This window comes from Berghia stephanieae, chromosome 5 (genome assembly GCF_034508935.2).
Source record: "Berghia stephanieae isolate SIO BIC M18660-M18661 chromosome 5, UCSD_Bste_1.3, whole genome shotgun sequence".
In the NCBI taxonomy this organism is placed as follows: Eukaryota; Metazoa; Mollusca; class Gastropoda; order Nudibranchia; family Aeolidiidae; genus Berghia; species Berghia stephanieae.
In genome coordinates this window covers 67,549,289-67,568,716 of record NC_088364.1, presented here as the reverse complement: position 1 = coordinate 67,568,716, position 19,428 = coordinate 67,549,289, and the positions used below count along the sequence as shown (strand labels likewise).

At 34.2% G+C, this 19,428-nt stretch overlaps 1 protein-coding gene across 1 annotated transcript; it reads left to right on the top strand.

Annotated features, from left to right (window-relative positions):
- Nucleotides 1-16: 16 nt before the first annotated feature.
- LOC144973480 (tissue alpha-L-fucosidase-like) lies at nt 17-17,580 on the top strand. Its single transcript, XM_078915959.1, has 9 exons — nt 17-229; nt 4,551-4,788; nt 5,147-5,253; nt 7,232-7,359; nt 7,801-7,934; nt 9,293-9,390; nt 12,250-12,382; nt 12,871-13,041; nt 16,101-17,580. Exons 1-9 carry the CDS (start codon nt 121-123, stop codon nt 16,429-16,431), a joined length of 1,449 nt encoding a protein of 482 aa, XP_078772085.1. The 5' UTR covers nt 17-120; the 3' UTR covers nt 16,432-17,580.
- Nucleotides 17,581-19,428: the final 1,848 nt, after the last annotated feature.

The following is a 19,428-nucleotide window of genomic DNA, read 5'->3' as shown; positions in this document are numbered from 1 at the left end:
TCCATTATCACGTGATAGCTGCTCCATAAAAGTCACATGACTGCGGCCGATTGTCGATAGCTCAACAACATCAGCAGACACAATTTTTCATGGTTGACATTGATTGTTAAACAAGAAGTCATGAACATTCTACTTTGTTTCATAATAATATGCTCAGTGCTTTGTCACAAAGGAGACGCAAATCGTTACGAGCCTAACTGGAAGTCGCTGGACTCAAGACCATTACCAGGTTAGAAAAGCCTCCGATTCGAAGTAAAAAAAAAACAAACTCTTTTTTAAAAAATTAAACAAACAAAGGCAAGAAGGTTTGTGTCTTTTTTCTTCTTTTTTTTTTTGTATAATGGGTCGACCTATCCATCCAACCATAAATTTTTTTCATAGCCATCGTGTTTTTTTCACCGACCGTTTTTTAATAAGAAATGTAAATTGTAAACAATGGCGACAATGCTTACTTTGGGAGGCCTTCCGAAAGCTCCTGCATCCCCAGTATTCTTTTTTTAAAATAATGTTCTAGTAGGGGGTTTGGGAGGGAGGAGACTTTTTTTTTTTAAAAATTAAGTTTCTCCCTCCCAAGCCCTCTACTAGAACATTATAAAAAAAAAGAATACAAATACAGTGGGATCTTTCGGAAGGCCTCCCCAACAGTACAATACTGACGATCAACTTTTGAAAAGTATAGTAAAAATTAGTGTCGAGGGGAAGTCTCGATGATACCTCAAGTCATCGGCCACCAACACTCAAAACTTCCCGAACTCGATGACCAAGGAAAAGTCGGGAATTCCCGAGAAGTAGCACTTCAACTGAGCTTTGGATGGCTTTTTTGTATTAAAACTTAAAATACATTAAATAAATTCACTTTGTATAATAATAAAACATTGATACCTATAACCATTTTGATCTATTTACGACGTTTGTGTTTTGTTAGCTGTTTAAAATATGATATAACGTCAATACCCAATACCAATGACTAGGTATTGAATGAAAGCACCGATGACTAGAGCGATGCTCGAGACTTTTTTGAGTCTCGAGACGCAAAAAAGTCTCGAGCTTCGCTGGAATCATCGCCGACGAGAGAGGTGTGAACAATGCAGATAGTACACATTGTTAGTAACGCGTGCGTCGCTCGCGCAGTATAGTCTCGAGACTCGGGACTCGGGACTCAATACGAGAAGCATTGACGACCAAGATTCTCGAGACGAGAAAAGCATCGAGAACTAAGTGGAGGTCGGGAACTTCTCAATCGTCGATGACCTGACTTCTCAAAACCTAAAGCATCGATGACCTTTTGGTGACCCGGATGCCCTCCCCTAGTAAAAATTACTCTTATAAAAGATACAAAACAAAGTAAACGACGTTTCGGTCTTTGGCCTGCTTCAGGTAAACAAGAAAAGGAAATATGTCATATTACATTGGCAATATAATAGGTAAAAATGTGTGTGTGTGTGTGCGTGGTGCAAGGAAAGGAGAGAGAGAGAGAGAGAGAGAGAATGAGATGAAATGTAAACCAAGATCAAAACGATATAAATCAATCGTAAGATAAGGAGATGGGAGGGGGGGGGGGGTGTTATTAAAGAATACTAGACAGCGATATTGTTATTATTGACTCCCTACCTACCCTGTTAAGATTTTTTTTTTTTTGATATCGCGGTAGACTGGAGAAGAGAGAAAGAAAGAGAGAGGAGTTCCACAAGGAACAATTCTAGGTCCTTTGCTTTTTCTTGCTTTCATTAACATCTGAAGTTAGTCTATTTGCTGTTGACACTGCATTCTACAAGCACATCCACTCAATTGAAGATAGTGTTGAACTTGGCAAAACTGGAAGCTTGGGAGAAGTCATGGCTCATGACACTATATAAACAAATGCAACGTTCTGACGATATCAAACAAAACAAAAAAACACCTGTATACTACGATTACCACCTTCATAGCCAAAACTTAGATAAAGTCAAATCTTTTAGATATCTTGGACTAAATATTACCCATAACCTCAAATGGAAATCACACATTGTAAATATAACATCAAAGGCAAACAAAATAAGCGCTTTTTAAAACATGAAACCTGAGTCAAAACTTGCCTACAAAACTAAAGTATGGCTCATCCTCGAATATGCAAGCATAGTATGGGATACCTACACCAAAACTGATATCAACAAGATTGAAATGATACAAAATAGAGCTGCAAGAAGAATAATTAATAAATACTCACATAACAATAGCATAACAAAACACACAGAAAGCTTAGGTCTGGAAAAAATGCAACATCGTCGTGAAAGAAACATGATATGTACCTTCCAAAAATTTAATACAGGCAACATCAGCATTAAACTCCCCAACTACATTAGACAAAAAAACAGATTAACAAGAGGACATGACAACAAACCATCAATTCAAACATCAAGAACAGACACCCACCTACACTCTTTCTTTCCCTCTGCCATTCGTTTATGGAATGAACTCCCTCAGGAGTTGATAGAAACTAAAAACAATACAGAATTTGAAAGGGTCTTGGACGCGTGGAAAAAATATCAAAAATTTAATTATCACAGCGTGTATTAAGAATATGTGAGTTTGTCTGTATGTGTCATGAAATTCATAAATGTGAACTGTAGTCTGGATCCTCTATTTAAGGGGCTACTACGACGACTTTGAAGAAGACGAAGAGAGAGAGAGAGAGTGGTTCTTCATTTGCACACACACACACACACACACACACACAGTTTTTACCTATAATGTTTTAACTATAATGCCAATTTAATATGACATATTTCCTTTTCTTGTTTACCCGAAGAAGACCAAAGGCCGAAAAGTCGTTTAATTTGTTTACTATCTTTTATAAGAGTAAGAGTCGTCTTTACTCCATTTATTATACATTTTATTGACTCATCTAGGCACTCCTAGATTTTGGTATTACTACACCTTTGGAAACCAATGTGTTTTAATTTGCTAAAATGGTACTTTTGAAAATAATATTTCTTTTTGGCATTACTGTGCAGCTATGTGGTCTAGTGGTATATAATTATAAATGAAAATCGCATTCGGACCGGAAAGTCCAGGATTCAAGTCTCATTCTGTGCAGTGCTTAGTTGAGTCCTTGGAAAAAGCTTTTTACTCACATTCTGTCACTGTCCTCGGGTGTAAAATGAGTATTTGAACACTAACAGCATTGTCTCTGTCAGTAAAAAATAGTAGTCTAAGAGGCATCATGTATCATCCTACATGTTAAGTGTTTCTGTTGGCTAGGGACCCCATGTAAAGTGCTTTGCGCTATATATGCTTAAGTTAGAAACTAAATGGCTTAACTAAAAAAGTTTAATGTTTCATATTACTCAGCGGCATGCTGTCTCATCTTGTAACAAAAGTCAAGCAATGTTGAGCATGATTAGAGACTTGACTGGATAGTGATTGGTAAACGTTGCCCAGCATTTCTTATGTCCTTAGTTAGGCATTAAACACACATTAATTGCCCTACTTGAGTGTGTAGCTGACCATGGATAGTAACTCATTGGTATTATAAGAGGGCATACAAGTACTAAAAGGTTACCTAACAGAAGACATTTTCTTATTAAATGGAATTTTATTTCCATTTATAGCCTTCTGCGGCTATGTGGTCTAGTGGTATGACACTCGCTTTCGGATCGGAAGGTCCTGGGTTCAAGCCTCGTGCTCGGCACATAGTTGAGTCCTTGGAAAAGGCTCTTTACTCACATTCTCTCACTGTACTCAGGTGTAAAACGAGTACCTGGCTGTTAACAGCGTTGTCTTTGTCCGAAAAAATGTAATATCGCCCAACAGGCATCATGTCCCGTCCTACATGTTAAATGTTGCTGTTGGCCAGGGACCCCTTGTAAAGCACTTTGAGCACGTTTAGTGGATATTGCGCTATATAAAAGCTCCATTTTTAAATTTTTTTCTGAGGGAAATAGATGAAGCACTTTAATAAAGCGCATTAAGCACGGTGATTGGTGAACACTATATGAATGTGAAGGCCTCCAGAAAGCTCCTCAGTCTAGAATCTCTTTCAATTAGTATTTTCACCATGGATCTTTTGTCAAGCGTTTATTTATTCAATTTGTCAATATATAGTAGCATTTTTTAATACTCTAGAACAAACCTTGATAGATTAGTGAAAATTTCCTATTACTATTATGACCATTGTTTTGGTTATCCACCACTATGTTTTTTTGTTTTGTTTTTTTTGTTTTTTGTTTTTTTTTTTTGTTTTTAAGCATTGAAAGGTAGTGCAAAGCAGTCCTATGTGGTTTTTTTTTCTATTAGGGTTAGCTCGAGGTTGGAGGATTTTTTATCTATTTGTAGTGAAGGTCGTAGGGTGTTTGTTTTTCTTATTAGAGTTAGTAAAAGGTGCTAGGTTTTATTTTTTCTTAGGTCTGGTTGAAGGAATATTTGGGTTGTTTCCTTTACTACAAGGAGCTTTCGGAAGGCCTCCCTATGAATGTTTATATTTAATTATTTTTTTAAAATGTCATCACCCTCTTGTTTTGTTTTGTTTTTGTTTTATTTTATTTTTCTTTCTTTCTTTTATTTTTTGATAGCCTGGTACGATGAAGGAAAGGTTGGAATATTTCTGCATTGGGGAGTATTTTCAGTCCCAGCCTTTGGAAGTGAATGGTTTTGGTGGAATTGGAAAGGGCAAAAGTTATTTGCATATACTGCATATATGCAAGACAATTATCGTCCAGACTTTACGTATGCTGATTTTGCTCCCAAATTCAAAGCAGAGTTTTATAACCCATACCAATGGGCTGATTTAATTGAAAAATCAGGTGCCAGGTGATTATTTACTTAATTTCCTCTTTACACCATTAGGTATTATTGTTGTTTATGTTGTTTTCGTTGTTAATATTATTGTTTTGTATTATTAATACTATCTTCATCATCATCATCATCATCATCATCATCATCATCATCATTTTTATTGTTATTATTATTATTATTATTATTATTATTATTATTATTATTATTATTATTATTATTATTATTATTATTATTATTATTATTATTATTATTATTACTATTATTGTTAATATTATTATTATTACTATTATTGTTAATATTATTATTATTATCAACATCATCGTTTCCATTTTCATTACTAACGACAATCAACCACTCCCCTCCTATCTTCTAGCTACATGGTATTGGTGACCAAACACCATGAAGGTTTCACCAACTGGCCATCCAAATATTCATGGAATTGGAATGCGGGAGATGTGGGGCCAAATCGAGATCTGGTCGGTAAGTCTCGGAAATCCCAAATATCTCAGACTTTGCCATTGACTTGAAACTTACCATGAAACTTATGATGGATAATCGATTTAGAACAACCTACCTGCAGATATCAAGCTTTGGAGTAGTACGAAACGTTTCAAGATGTGGTAGAGATTATTATTAGGTTACCATGGTTTATTTTTTGATATGCAACATTGAAATTGATGCTTTCTATAACCATTTCAGTTAGTTTGTATGAAGATAAAGAAGATATGAATCTAGCCCTTGAAATGTCTTCTGTTAGACATACTAATAGTCCATTTGAATATATGCGCAAGTGCATTCTCTTGTCCGTAAGATATGAATCCAGCCCTTAAAATGTCTTCTGTTAGACATACTTATAGTCCATTTGAATATATGCGCAAGTGCATTCTCTTGTCCCTACTATATGAATCTAGCCCTTAAAATGTCTTCTGTTACACATACTTATCGTCCATTTGAATATATGTACAAGTGCATTATCTTGTCCCTCGAGGAAAATGCCACTGCATCCACTTATATGCTGCTGCATAACTTTGTCTTCCGCATGTCTTTGCCGCATATTTAGTATATGTTTGTTTAGGAAAAAAAAGTTAAAGAAAAAAGTCTTTGCCGCATATTTCACCCTTTTAAAAATATTTGAGTTTTGATGTTTAAAATAAAAACACCTGGCATACGATTAGTAGCTGATTGTGATGCTTAGCAGAATCGATTGATGTGCGAAGACCAGAATTTTTTTAATCAACAACAAACTTCAGGCTATATGGTACAGTGGAATCAGCATTAAGTCAACACTCTTAAAATCAACTCTAATATCAGGATTCCACTGTATTGATAAACTAAGATGACCCCCAATAACGTCCAAAAACCTCTTAAGCTAGTATAAGGTTTAACGTGTTTGGGCGTTGGATATTTTGATTTATCTGTATTTGAACAGGGCAAAATAAAAAATATATTGTCTTTTGTTGTTATTTTCTAGTGTATGCCAGACACGACAAATCTAACAATATTATGTAAACAATTTTATCGCCCGAGTTGATATCACTGTTGTTTTCTCTTTTTCTTTTTCTTCTTCTTCTTTTAAATTTTTATAGTGTTTGCAGGTTTATTGTAATAAATTATTATTGCTCTTTTGTTCAAGACTTATATAAATAGGTACAAATTGCATCAGCATTACAATACATCTTCGCATTTTTTGACTGCATAATTTGTCTTTTCTAGCATAATTTGTGTGGCATAATTTCACTTTTTTTGGGAGGAATTTTTGTAGCATAATTTGGTTGGGGGGGGGGGGGGGGTAAGCATTTTCCTGGAGGGACAGGTTCTCTAATAATTTGTAATCAATTTGCACTTTCTGGAACTACTCTCCTTAGCATGAGGAAAGGTTGGAGTCCCTGCACAAGTGGGTTCTACATCAGATCACAACCTTGATCTCTATTCTGCACACCTAAATCTCTTGTCTTTGTTGAAGAGTTTAGAGTGAATACTAGGCTGCTAGAAGCTAAAATTAGTTTAAAAGATTCAAAACAGAACAAAATACTAAACATGGAAAAACAGTTTTTGGCTCAAACGCTTCTTTAGCCAATGATAAAAGTAGATAAATAATTACTACTTTTACTGTTATTAGAAGAAGAAAAAGAAGAAGAAGAAGAAGAAGAAGAAGGGTTTAGAGCCCGAAACATTTTGTGTTTAGTATTTTGTTGTTTTTTTTTTTGTTTTTTGTTTTGTTTTTTGTTTTGTTTTTGTTTTCTTTTTTTTTAAGTTGTTTTATTCATTTTTGTTGATAAGTTCATAAAGCGAATCCATAATAATCCACCACAAGAAGCAATAGAAAATATACAATGTTAGGATTCAATACTAATCCTTATGTGAAATTTTCTCTTTGTATTTTCTTTTCCTTCTTTTCTTTTTTTTTTATGTTATTTCTTTGAGCACCTTAAAACTTTTGTGTCACTTGTTGTCTCAGGGGATCTTGCAACAGCCATAAAAAAGACCAGGGTTAAATTTGGAGTCTACCACTCTATGTTTGAATGGTTCAACCCCATTTTTGAAAGGGATCAGGCTAATGGCTTTCATACTCAAACATTTGTCAGGGTAAGTGTATGTTTATATTATTATATCTAGCAGCAACTATTCATATTTTTCTTTTTCATTCTATTTTTCTTTTCTTCTTCATCATAACCAACTGTAATTCATTTACAGGTTGTCCAGCAAGGTCGTAAAATAGTCGTAAATTTGACCGCTTGGTTGTAAATGGTCGTAAATTTGAATCCACGGTCGTAAAAAATTTGTAAATTGAAGATTCAATGAATTGAACTTTTAAAAAGTTTAATGAAGAATTAACTTTTTTAGTAATGTATTTATGTTTTCTTTGTGTGTTGTTGTTTGTTGTTTTTTTTTTGTTGGATGAAGAAGGGTTTTGAGCCCAAAGTGTTCTGCGTTTAGTATTTTGTTTTTTTGTGAAGCTGTTAGTTATATTCATTTTTGTTTAGTACTTTTTATGAATCAACTTCATATCTCTTGACTGTTTCCCAGGACAAGACAATGCCAGAGCTTTATGAGTTGGTGAATAAGTATAAGCCTGATGTTGTCTGGTCTGATGGGGAATGGATGGCCTCTGACACTTACTGGAACTCCACAGAATTTATAGCATGGCTGTACAATGACAGGTACAACATTTTAGGTTGTTTTTTTTTCTCTAAATACTACTATATTTTGATTGGGGCAATAAGACATGGTCATTGATAAAAAATCACATTCAAATAATAATAATGATAATAATAATAGTATTACTAATAATGATGAGAATAATAATGATAATTGTTATTATATCAAAAACAATTATTATTATGATTATAATTATCATAATAGTAATACTACTACTACTACTACTACTACTACTACTACTACTACTACTACTACTACTACTACTACTACTACTACTACTACTACTTCAAAAATAATAATAATAATAATAATAATAATAATAATAATAATAATAATAATAGTAATAAGTGTTATTATTATTTGAATAATAACGATAATAATAATAATAACAATAATGATAATAATGAATACTACTTATTATAGCGCATTACAACATGAAAACAGACACAAAGCACTTATAAATAAAACTAGGATATTAAGCTTGGACAGCAATAGGATTCAATAGTCGTAACGTCACTTCCTTCCAAATGACACATGGTAACTTAGTAACACTGGCTCTAAACTATCGGAACAATGGCGGACGCCCGTATGAAATATTTCTCCGGCGAGCATAAAAACGTTTCCAGAGGAGAAAAAAAAACACATAAATTTGATCATATTTTGAATTTTACACATTCTGATCAAAAGGCATATGAAAAGGGAATGAAAAGTTCTAGCCAGCATGAAGAATAAAAAGTAATGATTTTCTTTGTTTAGAACCAAGATGGCCGCCGTTGCCGGGCGGCGTGACATCAGACTACTGAATCCTATTGTGATTGGAAAATGGTTATCTTTGATAATTTTTTTTGTTACACACACCACAACACTTTGACGTTTTAAAAGATTTTTAAAAACATCATGTTTTTTTTTTTTTTTTGGGCGGGGGGGCGGGGTTTGGGGGTTGTTTATTTTTTAAATCAAGTTTTGTTTTAAACTAACTTTACCCTGCATGCACTCTTGGTATTTCCGAGAAAATTATAATTTTCAAATATAGTGAATATAAATACAATTAAATGTTGCAATTTGAAAACCAAATTTCCATAATAATTTTTTTTTAATCCTTGGATATATATATATATATATATATATATATATATATATATATATATATATATATATATATATATATATATATATATATATATATATATATATATATATACCTCTATTTTTCAATTTTTTTTTGTTTCCATATATCTCTGCCTTTTTTTAAAAAATATTTTTAAAAACCAAACTGTAATGATCAGCTATCGTTCATATTTTAGCTGAATTATTTCTTAATTATAGTTTTTATTCAAATTTCTTTCCATGATGAGAACAGCCCTGTCAAAGACACAGTCGTTGTGAACGACAGATGGGGTAACAACACAAGATGCAAACATGGAGGATTCTGGGATTGCACTGACCATTACACTCCTGGTAAGGTTAAATGACATTTTCCAAGTTCAAATCACAATCATTTTTTGATGTAATATATCTTTTAATATTTTTGCTGGGTGGGGTTCTTGACCTCCCATAGGAGGCAGGAAGGTACATACTGTGTCTTCTTTCCCCCTGTATCTGTTTTCCAACTTGCTTTCTGTCTTTTTTCTTGAGACTACTTGATTTTGTCCTGGCCCTGGCCGGATGCCCTGGCTGCGAGGGAAACAGTCAAATGTATTGGGAGATGATATTTTTTTCCTTGTAAATCATCTCTCTGTTATGCACTGTTTTACTATTCCTTTTACGTGTGTATGATTTGTAAACAATTGAGTGTGTTCCTCTTGATGTGGACCTGTGCTTGTGTCTGGATGAGACATTTAGTGATCTCAAACTAAGTACTTTGACAGTGTGCTCTTGGAATCTACATCTTATTTGAACCAATTCCCCTTTTTCTTACCTTTTCTTGGGTGCTTTAATTGTAATTTTAGACCTTTTTATTGTCCCATTTTCTTCCTTATTACTGGCGCTGATATGACCTAAATGTGTTGCAAACAATTTAATAATTTTAAAACTGGCCAAGATGATTTATTATATTACCTGTTTATCATGGCATCATTGCCATTTTAGCATGAATCCTAATCAGTTAAATGTTGCTGCTTGAAGCTCGAAGGAAAAAATAACGATAATCAATATAATGTAGGGTTCAATTTATTGAACAAACACAGATAATGTGGACATTTCGGGTTTGCCCTTTATCAACAAAACACGATGATTGAAACACTAAAAACAGATGAGATATGTTTGAATGGAGCAGTTGTTATTTATTTTAACTACACCATTCGAACATCTCTCATTTGTCTTTCGTTTTTCATTCATCATGTTTTGTTACATTATCTGTCTTCATTCAATAAATGGAAGCTCACATTTTATCACTTATCGTTATTTCTTCATGTATCCCATTGAAAATGCGACTTGTTTCTAATCTAACTCTCCTCTCTGAAAGCAATACTAATTTAAGTTGCCTTTTTCCCACCCTATGTATAATGATATCTTGATGCTATGCATTTATGTAAAATACTAGTATGATCTGTCCAGATTAATCATACCAACGCATAAAACTATATGTAACCTTTAGCTTTTATACAGGCCTGTAAATCTTCCGACTATGTCGGATTTCCGACAGTACGATTATGCTCTATAAGTGCTCATATTTTATTTTTTTAAAATTAATAGTAAAAATAAAATTCTTAACGTCAAAGCACAGAACCAATAAAAAAAGAAAATAAAAGACTTTTATTTAGTTCCTAAAAAAAAATCAGATTTTATTCCATTTCAAATGCTGACTTTAAAAAAAATTTTTTTTTTTTTTATCTGCTGCATCAAAGACAAAACAAAACTAGGCCATAATATTATCATGCCACCTACACGCTCCGCTAGACGTGGATGTATTCACTGCCTGGCTACTGTGCCACAGCCAGCGAGAGAGGGTCGCGAAGTTCGCGTGAGTCATCGAACACACACCTAGTCAGTAAATAATGCACGCACAGAAGTTTGTCGGAGCTTCTCAGACCGGAAGGTTTCTCTCTATTTTGCTACCGACACTCATGCATTTCTCCGTGTCTTATTTCTTTTTCCCTATGATCTATTGTTTCCGTCTGGATGTGAGACGGAAATAAAATAATGCGAAATAATTGTTTTTCTTCGAAATATATATTCTTCTTCGAAAGCTCTCATACGACCACACCACCTCCTCTTCTTCTTCTTCTTCTTCTTCTTCTTCTTCTTCTTCTTCTTCTTCTTCTTTGATAAGAATTAATCCAAATAAATGAAAGAATCAGCGTGAACATTTAACACAAACAAACAGGAGCGAAGATACGCAGCTTCCCGTGTCAAGCACTATCTAGATACACATCCTTCAAAAGGGTAGGAATTTTGTTCTCTTCCTTTCATTTTACAACTAACACAGACCTCGGTCCTCAAATAATTGGGATTTTTTTTTTGGTACCATAAAATAAGGACCTCATTATAAATAAGTAGGGGAAAGTGACATGATTTGACTAGTCAATTGGCGTGTCATATCTGTGTTGTGTTTATTAATTAATCATTCCGACAATCTTTTTGCCAACTATTTACAGGCCTGTTTTATAGTCTGTCAGGGAGACTCTAATGAGAGTTTTTAAATAGCACAATATCCACTCGAAGTCTCAAAGCGGTTTTCAAGGGGTCCAAGGTCAACAACAACACTTAACATGTAGGATGAGACATGACACATGTTAGGCGATATTACATTTTTTTTCGGACAGAACAACGCTGTTAAGTGGTGGTTTGGGTCTTTTCTAAAAAAAAAATTTAATTACCTATATTGGGCGGTTTTAACCATTCTGTGTCGTCATTATAGGATTAAAAAAACACAATATTTTTGGTGAAATAAATGCATTATCTGTGTTGATACCCTTTTTGCTCCCTGATCCGGGGGTATGGCATCAAAAAGTATATAATCTTGTGGCAAATTTTCCACAAATACATATTCTTCCCTCTTATCAACATTGTAGCATTTTGTGTCACCATAGAGAGATTTTACAGCTTTAGCTTATGATATTTGTATTAGAACATAGTTAAATCCTTGGAAAAGACTCTTTACTCACATTCTCTCACTGTCCTCAGGTGTAAAATGAGTATCTGGCTGTTAACAGCAATGTCTTAGTCTGAAAAAAATTGTAATATCGCCTAACAGGCGTCATGTCCCGTCCTGTTAGCCAGGGACCCCTTGTAAATCGCTTTGAGCGTTTTTTGTGGATATTGCGCTTTATAAAGCCTCATTTAAAAATCTCATTTTACATTTCTTTGATTTTGCAGGAAAGCTTATGCCTCACAAGTGGGAAAACTGTATGACTGTAGACAAATACTCCTGGGGATTCCGTGCCAATGCCAAACTGCAAGATATCCACACGATAGAAGAATTGTTACAACAGCTTGTCACCACAGTCAGGTACTTTCATTATATATAGCACAATATTATGCACTCAGCATCCTCAAAATGCTTTACAGAGGTAACCAGACCAGCAACACGTAAAATGTAGAACGAGACATGATGCATGTTAGTCAATATTACAATTTTTTTCCGACAAGACGATGCTGTTAATGACCAGGTACTTTGCATCCAAGTATGGTAAGAGAATGTGAGTAAAGTCCAAAGACTAAATGATGTGCTTAGCAGAACTCGAATCCAAGACCTTCCGATCTGAAAGCGAGTGTCCTACCACAAGACCACATATCTGCATCTGCTATTTAAGGTTTATAATTCATGAGATGATGTAAAATGTTGACTAGTGACTTTTTAACTTGTGCTTTTTGGGCCAGTGATATTAAATAATGTTTGAATTGCTTTGTTTAAAAAAATATACTTTCTTGTTTATGTAAAGTGATGGAAATAGAAATGCTGTCTCAGAAAGACATTTTACTGTCCTTTCGTTTCAGTTTGGGTGGTAACATTCTGATCAATGTGGGTCCTACAGCCTCTGGCATGATCGACCCAATTTACCAGGAGAGATTGTTACAAGTTGGCACTTGGTTAAAAGTCAATGGAGAGGCCATTTACAAAACTCATATCTGGTCTCATCAAAATGACTCTGTTACTAAAGATGCCTGGTACGTATAGACACAGTCACTAAAGATGCCTGGTATGTATAGGCACAATGTCACTAAAGATGCCTGGTAAATATAGACACAATGTCACTAAAGATGCCTGGTGCATATAGACACAGTCACTAAACATGCCCAGTACGTATATGTATAGACACAATGTCACTAAAGATGCCAGGTACGTATAGACACAATGTCATTAAAGATGCCTGGTATGTATAGACACAATGTCACTAAAGATGCCAGGTACGTATAGACACAATGTCATTAAAGATGACTGGTACATATAGACACAATGTCACTAAAGATGCCTGGTATGTATAGATACAATGTCACTAAAGATGCCTGGTATGTATAGACACAATGTCATTAAAGATGCCAGGTATGTATAGACACAATGTCATTAAAGGTGCCTGGTATGTATAGACACAATGTCACTAAAGATGCCAGGTACGTATAGACACAATGTCATTAAAGATGACTGGTACATATAGACACAATGTCATTAAAGATGCCAGGTATGTATAGACACAATGTCATTAAAGATGCCTGGTATGTATAGACACAATGTCACTAAAGTTGCCTGGTACGTATAGACACAATGTCATTAAAGATGTCTGGTATGTGGTATGTATAGGCACAGTGTCACTAAAGATGTCTGGTACGTATAGACACAATTTGTTTATGCCCTTTATGATAACATCTGTGACAATGACAATTCCACCATAAATAAATTGTACCTGAACCAAAAGTCACATCTTCCCTTGATTATATCTAAATTATTATTTTTTTTTTAAATAGCCTGTTTTTGCTCTCACCTTCAGACTTTATAAATGAACCAATTTTGTTTGTTTTTAGTTCAGAACGTTCGTCTCTTTCTGACTTCATTTCTAGTATAATCATGACAATAAAAAACAAATGCCTTTGTTTGTTTTTTTAATCTTTTAATTTTATTTTTTTATGTCCATGTCAAAACCTTCTCCGTGTTTTTAATATTTTAAAGTTAAATTTACATTGGAGAAAGGTTGCCAGATTCACTAAGACACACCTACAGACTTTGTTATTAGACCTCTTTTGATTGCCACTTAAGACCCTCATTTCGATGTAAATTATTTTCCACAAATGGCATCATGATTATAATAAATAAGTGCCTGTGCATAACTAGCCATTACATTTTGTGATATGTCAACGACCACACCAATTTCATGTTATTAATTTTTTTCATTATATTATACATCAAGGAGGGCTTTAGATAGCTATCTTTGATAATTATATATATATATATATATATATATATATATATATATATATATATATATATATATATTATATATATATATATATATATATATCAGGGATGCCACCAGGCAAATTTAAAAAAGCCTGAAAACTTGCGCAGACGAGATACAAATCAACGTCAAGGGCTTTTGTAGGGATTTGAAAAATGTCAAATTTGGAATATTGTTTCAGTACTTATTATTGCAATTGGGAGCAAATAACACACAAAAGAAAGGAGAGTTAACAGTTTTAACAGTATTATATAAAATATATATATATATATATAATATAAAGTAAAAACAAATATATATATATATTCGGGTGGACAAGGGTTGCCTGAGGTCACAAAGTAAAAACATTAAGCAACAAGACTTGAACAGAATGAGCACGACTTATGCATCTAAATGAGGCTTTAACAGTGTATGCATTTGGTTTTGCATTGATTCAGGTTCTAATTATTGCCTTTGAGAGTCTTTTCAGGGCTAAAAACAGTCCTTTTATGCTTTAAAAAAAAATTTTAATGGGACAAAGGGGTTACTTTCCATTTTCATGGGGGTTTTATGGTATAATAACTGTTTAGACCTAGTTATTAAAAGTATGATTTCTAATTAGAGTTCAGATAGTGATACCAAATACTGAGTTCTATACAACATTGACCAAATTCATTATACTGCCATACTCGCTATACCACTAATTTTGTCTTGGTCCCAAACATGGCGGTACAACGAAGTTACTCTTGTTATAGTTTTGGGAGATGATATATTTATATCTCTCTATTATGTACTGTTTTTTTTTTTTTGTTTTTTTTTTTTAAACATATGATTAGTAAACATTTGAGTGTACTCCTCTTAGTGGGATCGTGTGGTGGTGTATGGGTGAGACTTTTAGGTGATATCAAACTAAGTACACTGATAGTGTGCTCTTGGATCTACATCTGTTGCCTATTCAAACCATTCCCGTCTGTCTTACTTTTTCCTCAAGTCATTTTAATTGTACATCTGGAATGTTTTTACTATCCATTTTTCTTCTTTTTTACTGGTGCATATATGACCTAAATGTGTTGCGAGCACCGTAAAACCCTTAAAAACAAAACATAGAACATAAGTCACGGTACTGAATACTTGAGTTGAAAAGAACACGGTTCGAACTGTGTATTTTCTTAGCTATAAATATTCTTTGATGATATTGGCAATATTTAAGAAGGAATATTTGATTCGGTCCACCAGATTTCTTCATTGAAAGCTCCTGATCCTTCTCTCTAGCAACTACTTTTTAATCTGTGTGGTTAGAAGGAAAGAGGATGAGAGCAGAAAATCAGAGATGATATACCATGTGAAAGAAGTGTATAAAATTACCACACACAAAAGTTGTTTTTTTTTTATTTCTGGTTTTCAGATCGGAAGGTCCTGGGTTCAAGCCTCACTCGGCGCATTGTTAGTCCATGGAAAAGGCTCTTTACTTGTATACTCTCACCGTACTCAGGTGTAAAATGAGTATCTGGCTGTGAAAAGCGTTGTCTCTGTCTCTGTTGGAAAAAATTGCAATATTACCTAACAGGCGTCATGTCCCATGCTACATGTTACAAGTTGCTATTGTTCAGGGACCCCTTGAAAAGCGCTTTGAGCATGTTTAGTGGATATTGTGCTACATAAAAAGCTCAATTTTTTATTTTTTTTTAAATTTTCGTATGGTACTGACCATCCCTGATTTTCTGTTCTCTTGAAAGTTATTGAACAGCAGTCTCTGATTTGTTTTTTACATTGCATCTTTTTATCGTCTCTTTCCAGGTACACTGCAAGAACAAACGGTTCTCATGAGGTAGTTTATGCTATTCTCCTGTCCTGGCCACATACAGGGGAGGTAACTCTAGGCTTCCCTCAGATCAGCGCCTCAACTTCTATTTCCCTTATTGGCTATTCAGGTGGACCACTCAAGCACAAGCCAGGCCCTAAAGGTGGTGTGGTTGTCTCAATGCCACAAGTCCCTCTCAACCAATTATCCAGCAAGTGGGCATGGGTTTTGAAGATGGAAGGGCTGAAGAACCAGAAGACCCAGTTGAATTGGAACTCTTTTGCACGGCATGTGGAATCTATAAGAATGAGGAGGGATCATTACTGATTTGGAAAATTATTATTTAGATCCTAAGTTTTTGACTTATTTCATTTTACTATTGTCTGAAACGTTGAAATGATTTTTAAATTTAGAGAAGTAAATAGATTTATCAGTAAATTTTTGAGAATTGATTTTTTTTCTTACATTTTCAATCGGAAAAATATTTTGTTGCCGATATATTTTTGGAATATTTAAATCCATTAACTTTACTTATAGTATTTTATAGAAGTTTTATATTTTCTAATTTTTGGTGGATGGTTTGTAAAAATATCAGTCCCTATTATCAGCTGGTTTTAATTACTATTTTAATACTTTTTATTTAAAGTTTTTATCTTGAAAGACATTTTTATTTTCTTAAATGAGATGGAATTTTGATTGGATTCATGTGTTGGTGAGTTTTCTGGACGGGGTTCCCGATCTCCTATAATGGGCAGGGAGGTACTTGCTGTATCTTCTATCCCCCCTGTATCTGTTAAGCAATTGCTTTCTGTCTTTGTCTTGGAATGAGATTACTAAGTTTTGTCCTGACCCTGGCCAGAGTCCTTGACCGGGAGGGAAACAATTGAATGTATAGTTATAATTTTGGGAGATGATATTTTTTTTCGTTGTAAATCGTATCGTTGTTATGCACTGTTTTTTTTTTTTTTGGGGGGGGGGGGGGGGGTTTAACATATGATTTGTAAACTGTTGAGTGTATTCCTCTTAGTGGGATCTTGTGCTGGTGTCTGGGTGAAACATTTAGGTAGGTAATCTCATCTAGTGATAGTGTGCTCTTGGAATCTACATTTGTTCACTATTTATTTGACTATTTGTACCATTCCCCTTTGTCTTACTTTTTTTCCTGAAGCCTTTTTTTGTACATCTAAATTGTTTTTACTGTCCAATTTTCATCCTTTTTACTGGCGATGATATGACCTAAAAGTGTTGCAAGTGCAACATTTTTTTTTTTTTGAAAAATTTATTTTCACTTCTACATGGGTGAATTGAGCTTGGGTGTTTTCTCAGGTGATTTTTTTCATTGTGTACCTGTGCAGATTCTGGGATGCAGTTGAAAGACAAATTGTTCGATGATTAGTAATTTAAGACTGTGTTGCGTATGTGGGAATGAGTGTTGGTGTATTTATAATAAACTTTTTTTTTTTAAATTAATATAAATTTGAAACTTCCTTTTTTTTTTTTAAATTTTCTTGAATATCACTATTATTACATATCTGGTTATATAACTGTAATTGGTCTTTGACCTCCCATGGTGGGCAGGAGTCACGCTTTGACTTCTATCCCCTATCTATATCTGTTTTTCGAGCTGCTTTCTGTCTTTGACTGGTTTGGGATTACTTGGTTTCGTCCTAGCCCTGGCCAGAGTCCTCGACTGGGAGGGAAACAGTCAAATGCATAGTTATAGTTTTGAGAAATGATATTTTTTCCTTGTAAATCATCTCATGTACTGTTGCATTGTCTTTATTTTTTTTAAATTTTAATATTTAGTGGTTTGTAAACTTTTGAGGACCAACCATCACCTTTAATAACACAAAGCCCAACAATTACCTGAAAATTATATCATAAAGTGGGGCAGCGTGGCTCAGCAGTGCGGTCTTTGCTTCGTACCTGTACGGTACCGAGTTCGATCACCCGCCACTGCGCTGTGTGGCACTGTGGCTAACGCCTGGATTATTCAAGTCTTCCCTTGAAATAGACCCAAGAGACAAATTTTCGCTATGGGGGGATGAATAAAGGGGATTTACTTTACTTATTTACTTACTTATGCAAGGTGACGATTACAAACAGAAAGAGAAAAGTGAGTTGTCAACTACACAACTGAAGCCATCGTTAATTTAGAGCCTGACACCAGAACTTGTATTTTGACTTAGTTTTTAGGTTAATGCAATGCCTATGATGAGTTTTTGTTCGTAGTTCTCAAGGAACCAACTGATCTCATTGGTTGGACAATTGAATGCAACTCACCGATTTGCTTGCTTACTTTTGCAGGTCTGGCCTTGTATTTTGACGTCAGTGTCATGCATGCTATGAGTTTACAAAGACTATGACACAAACTCACTTTTCACTTCCTTTTGATAGCCGTCATCATGTATGGTGACACAGGCTACATTAGGCTATGTTCACAAAGGTTAAAGACCAACCCAGCATAAGATGACTGTATTGGACATTTAAAAAAAAAATAAACGAACAAAGAGTAAGCTTCTATTTATCCTAATATAAGGATAAAAATGCTTTATTAAATGGAATGGCAAGGTAAAATATAAAATCTTAATAAATCCTTAGAGTTTAAAACAAGGAATGAATGTCTTCAGGAACCGTGGATTGAAACATTTAGTGCATAAGTATGAGTATCACTCGATCAAAAGATAAAACATTTGGAAATAAGATTTAAAACTTTCCATCTCGGATAATTTTTTTCAGATCATCCACATCGTTTTTTGTTGTTATACAGGGTGTCCATAGAGCCTGGTTATGTGGTAACAATACATTTTTCCTCTACAAAACAATTTTATTCCACCCCTCTACCTAAATAGTAACGCGTAATGATATCATGTTTACAATAATTTGTGATGTCAGATTATAAATCGTTAAATTTCAATAAGTAGTATCATTTAAATGTTTTTGAAGATGTTTTTTATTCAAAGATGATGAAATAGGAATCGGTTGAGGGGTAGAATAAATGATTTCTTACACTCTTGCGTATTGGAATTTGAACTTTGTTCCCAGCGTGCACTCGCAAGCTCATGCAGTGGTTGGGAACACGTCCGGAATTCCAAAAAGCAAGAGTGCAAGAATCATATATTATTCAACTGGGATTTAAATGAATAGTATTTTCACAACACATCCCCTCTTATTCAGTGAAAGATGTATAATTCAGACAAATCTCCGTGAGCTATAACAGAAAAGAATAGATAAAATTAGAGAGTGAAATCCCACATGTGTTCCCAGACTTTGTGGACACCCTGTACAATTTGCAAATGTTTGGCTTTTTTCAAGTTCTCTTGT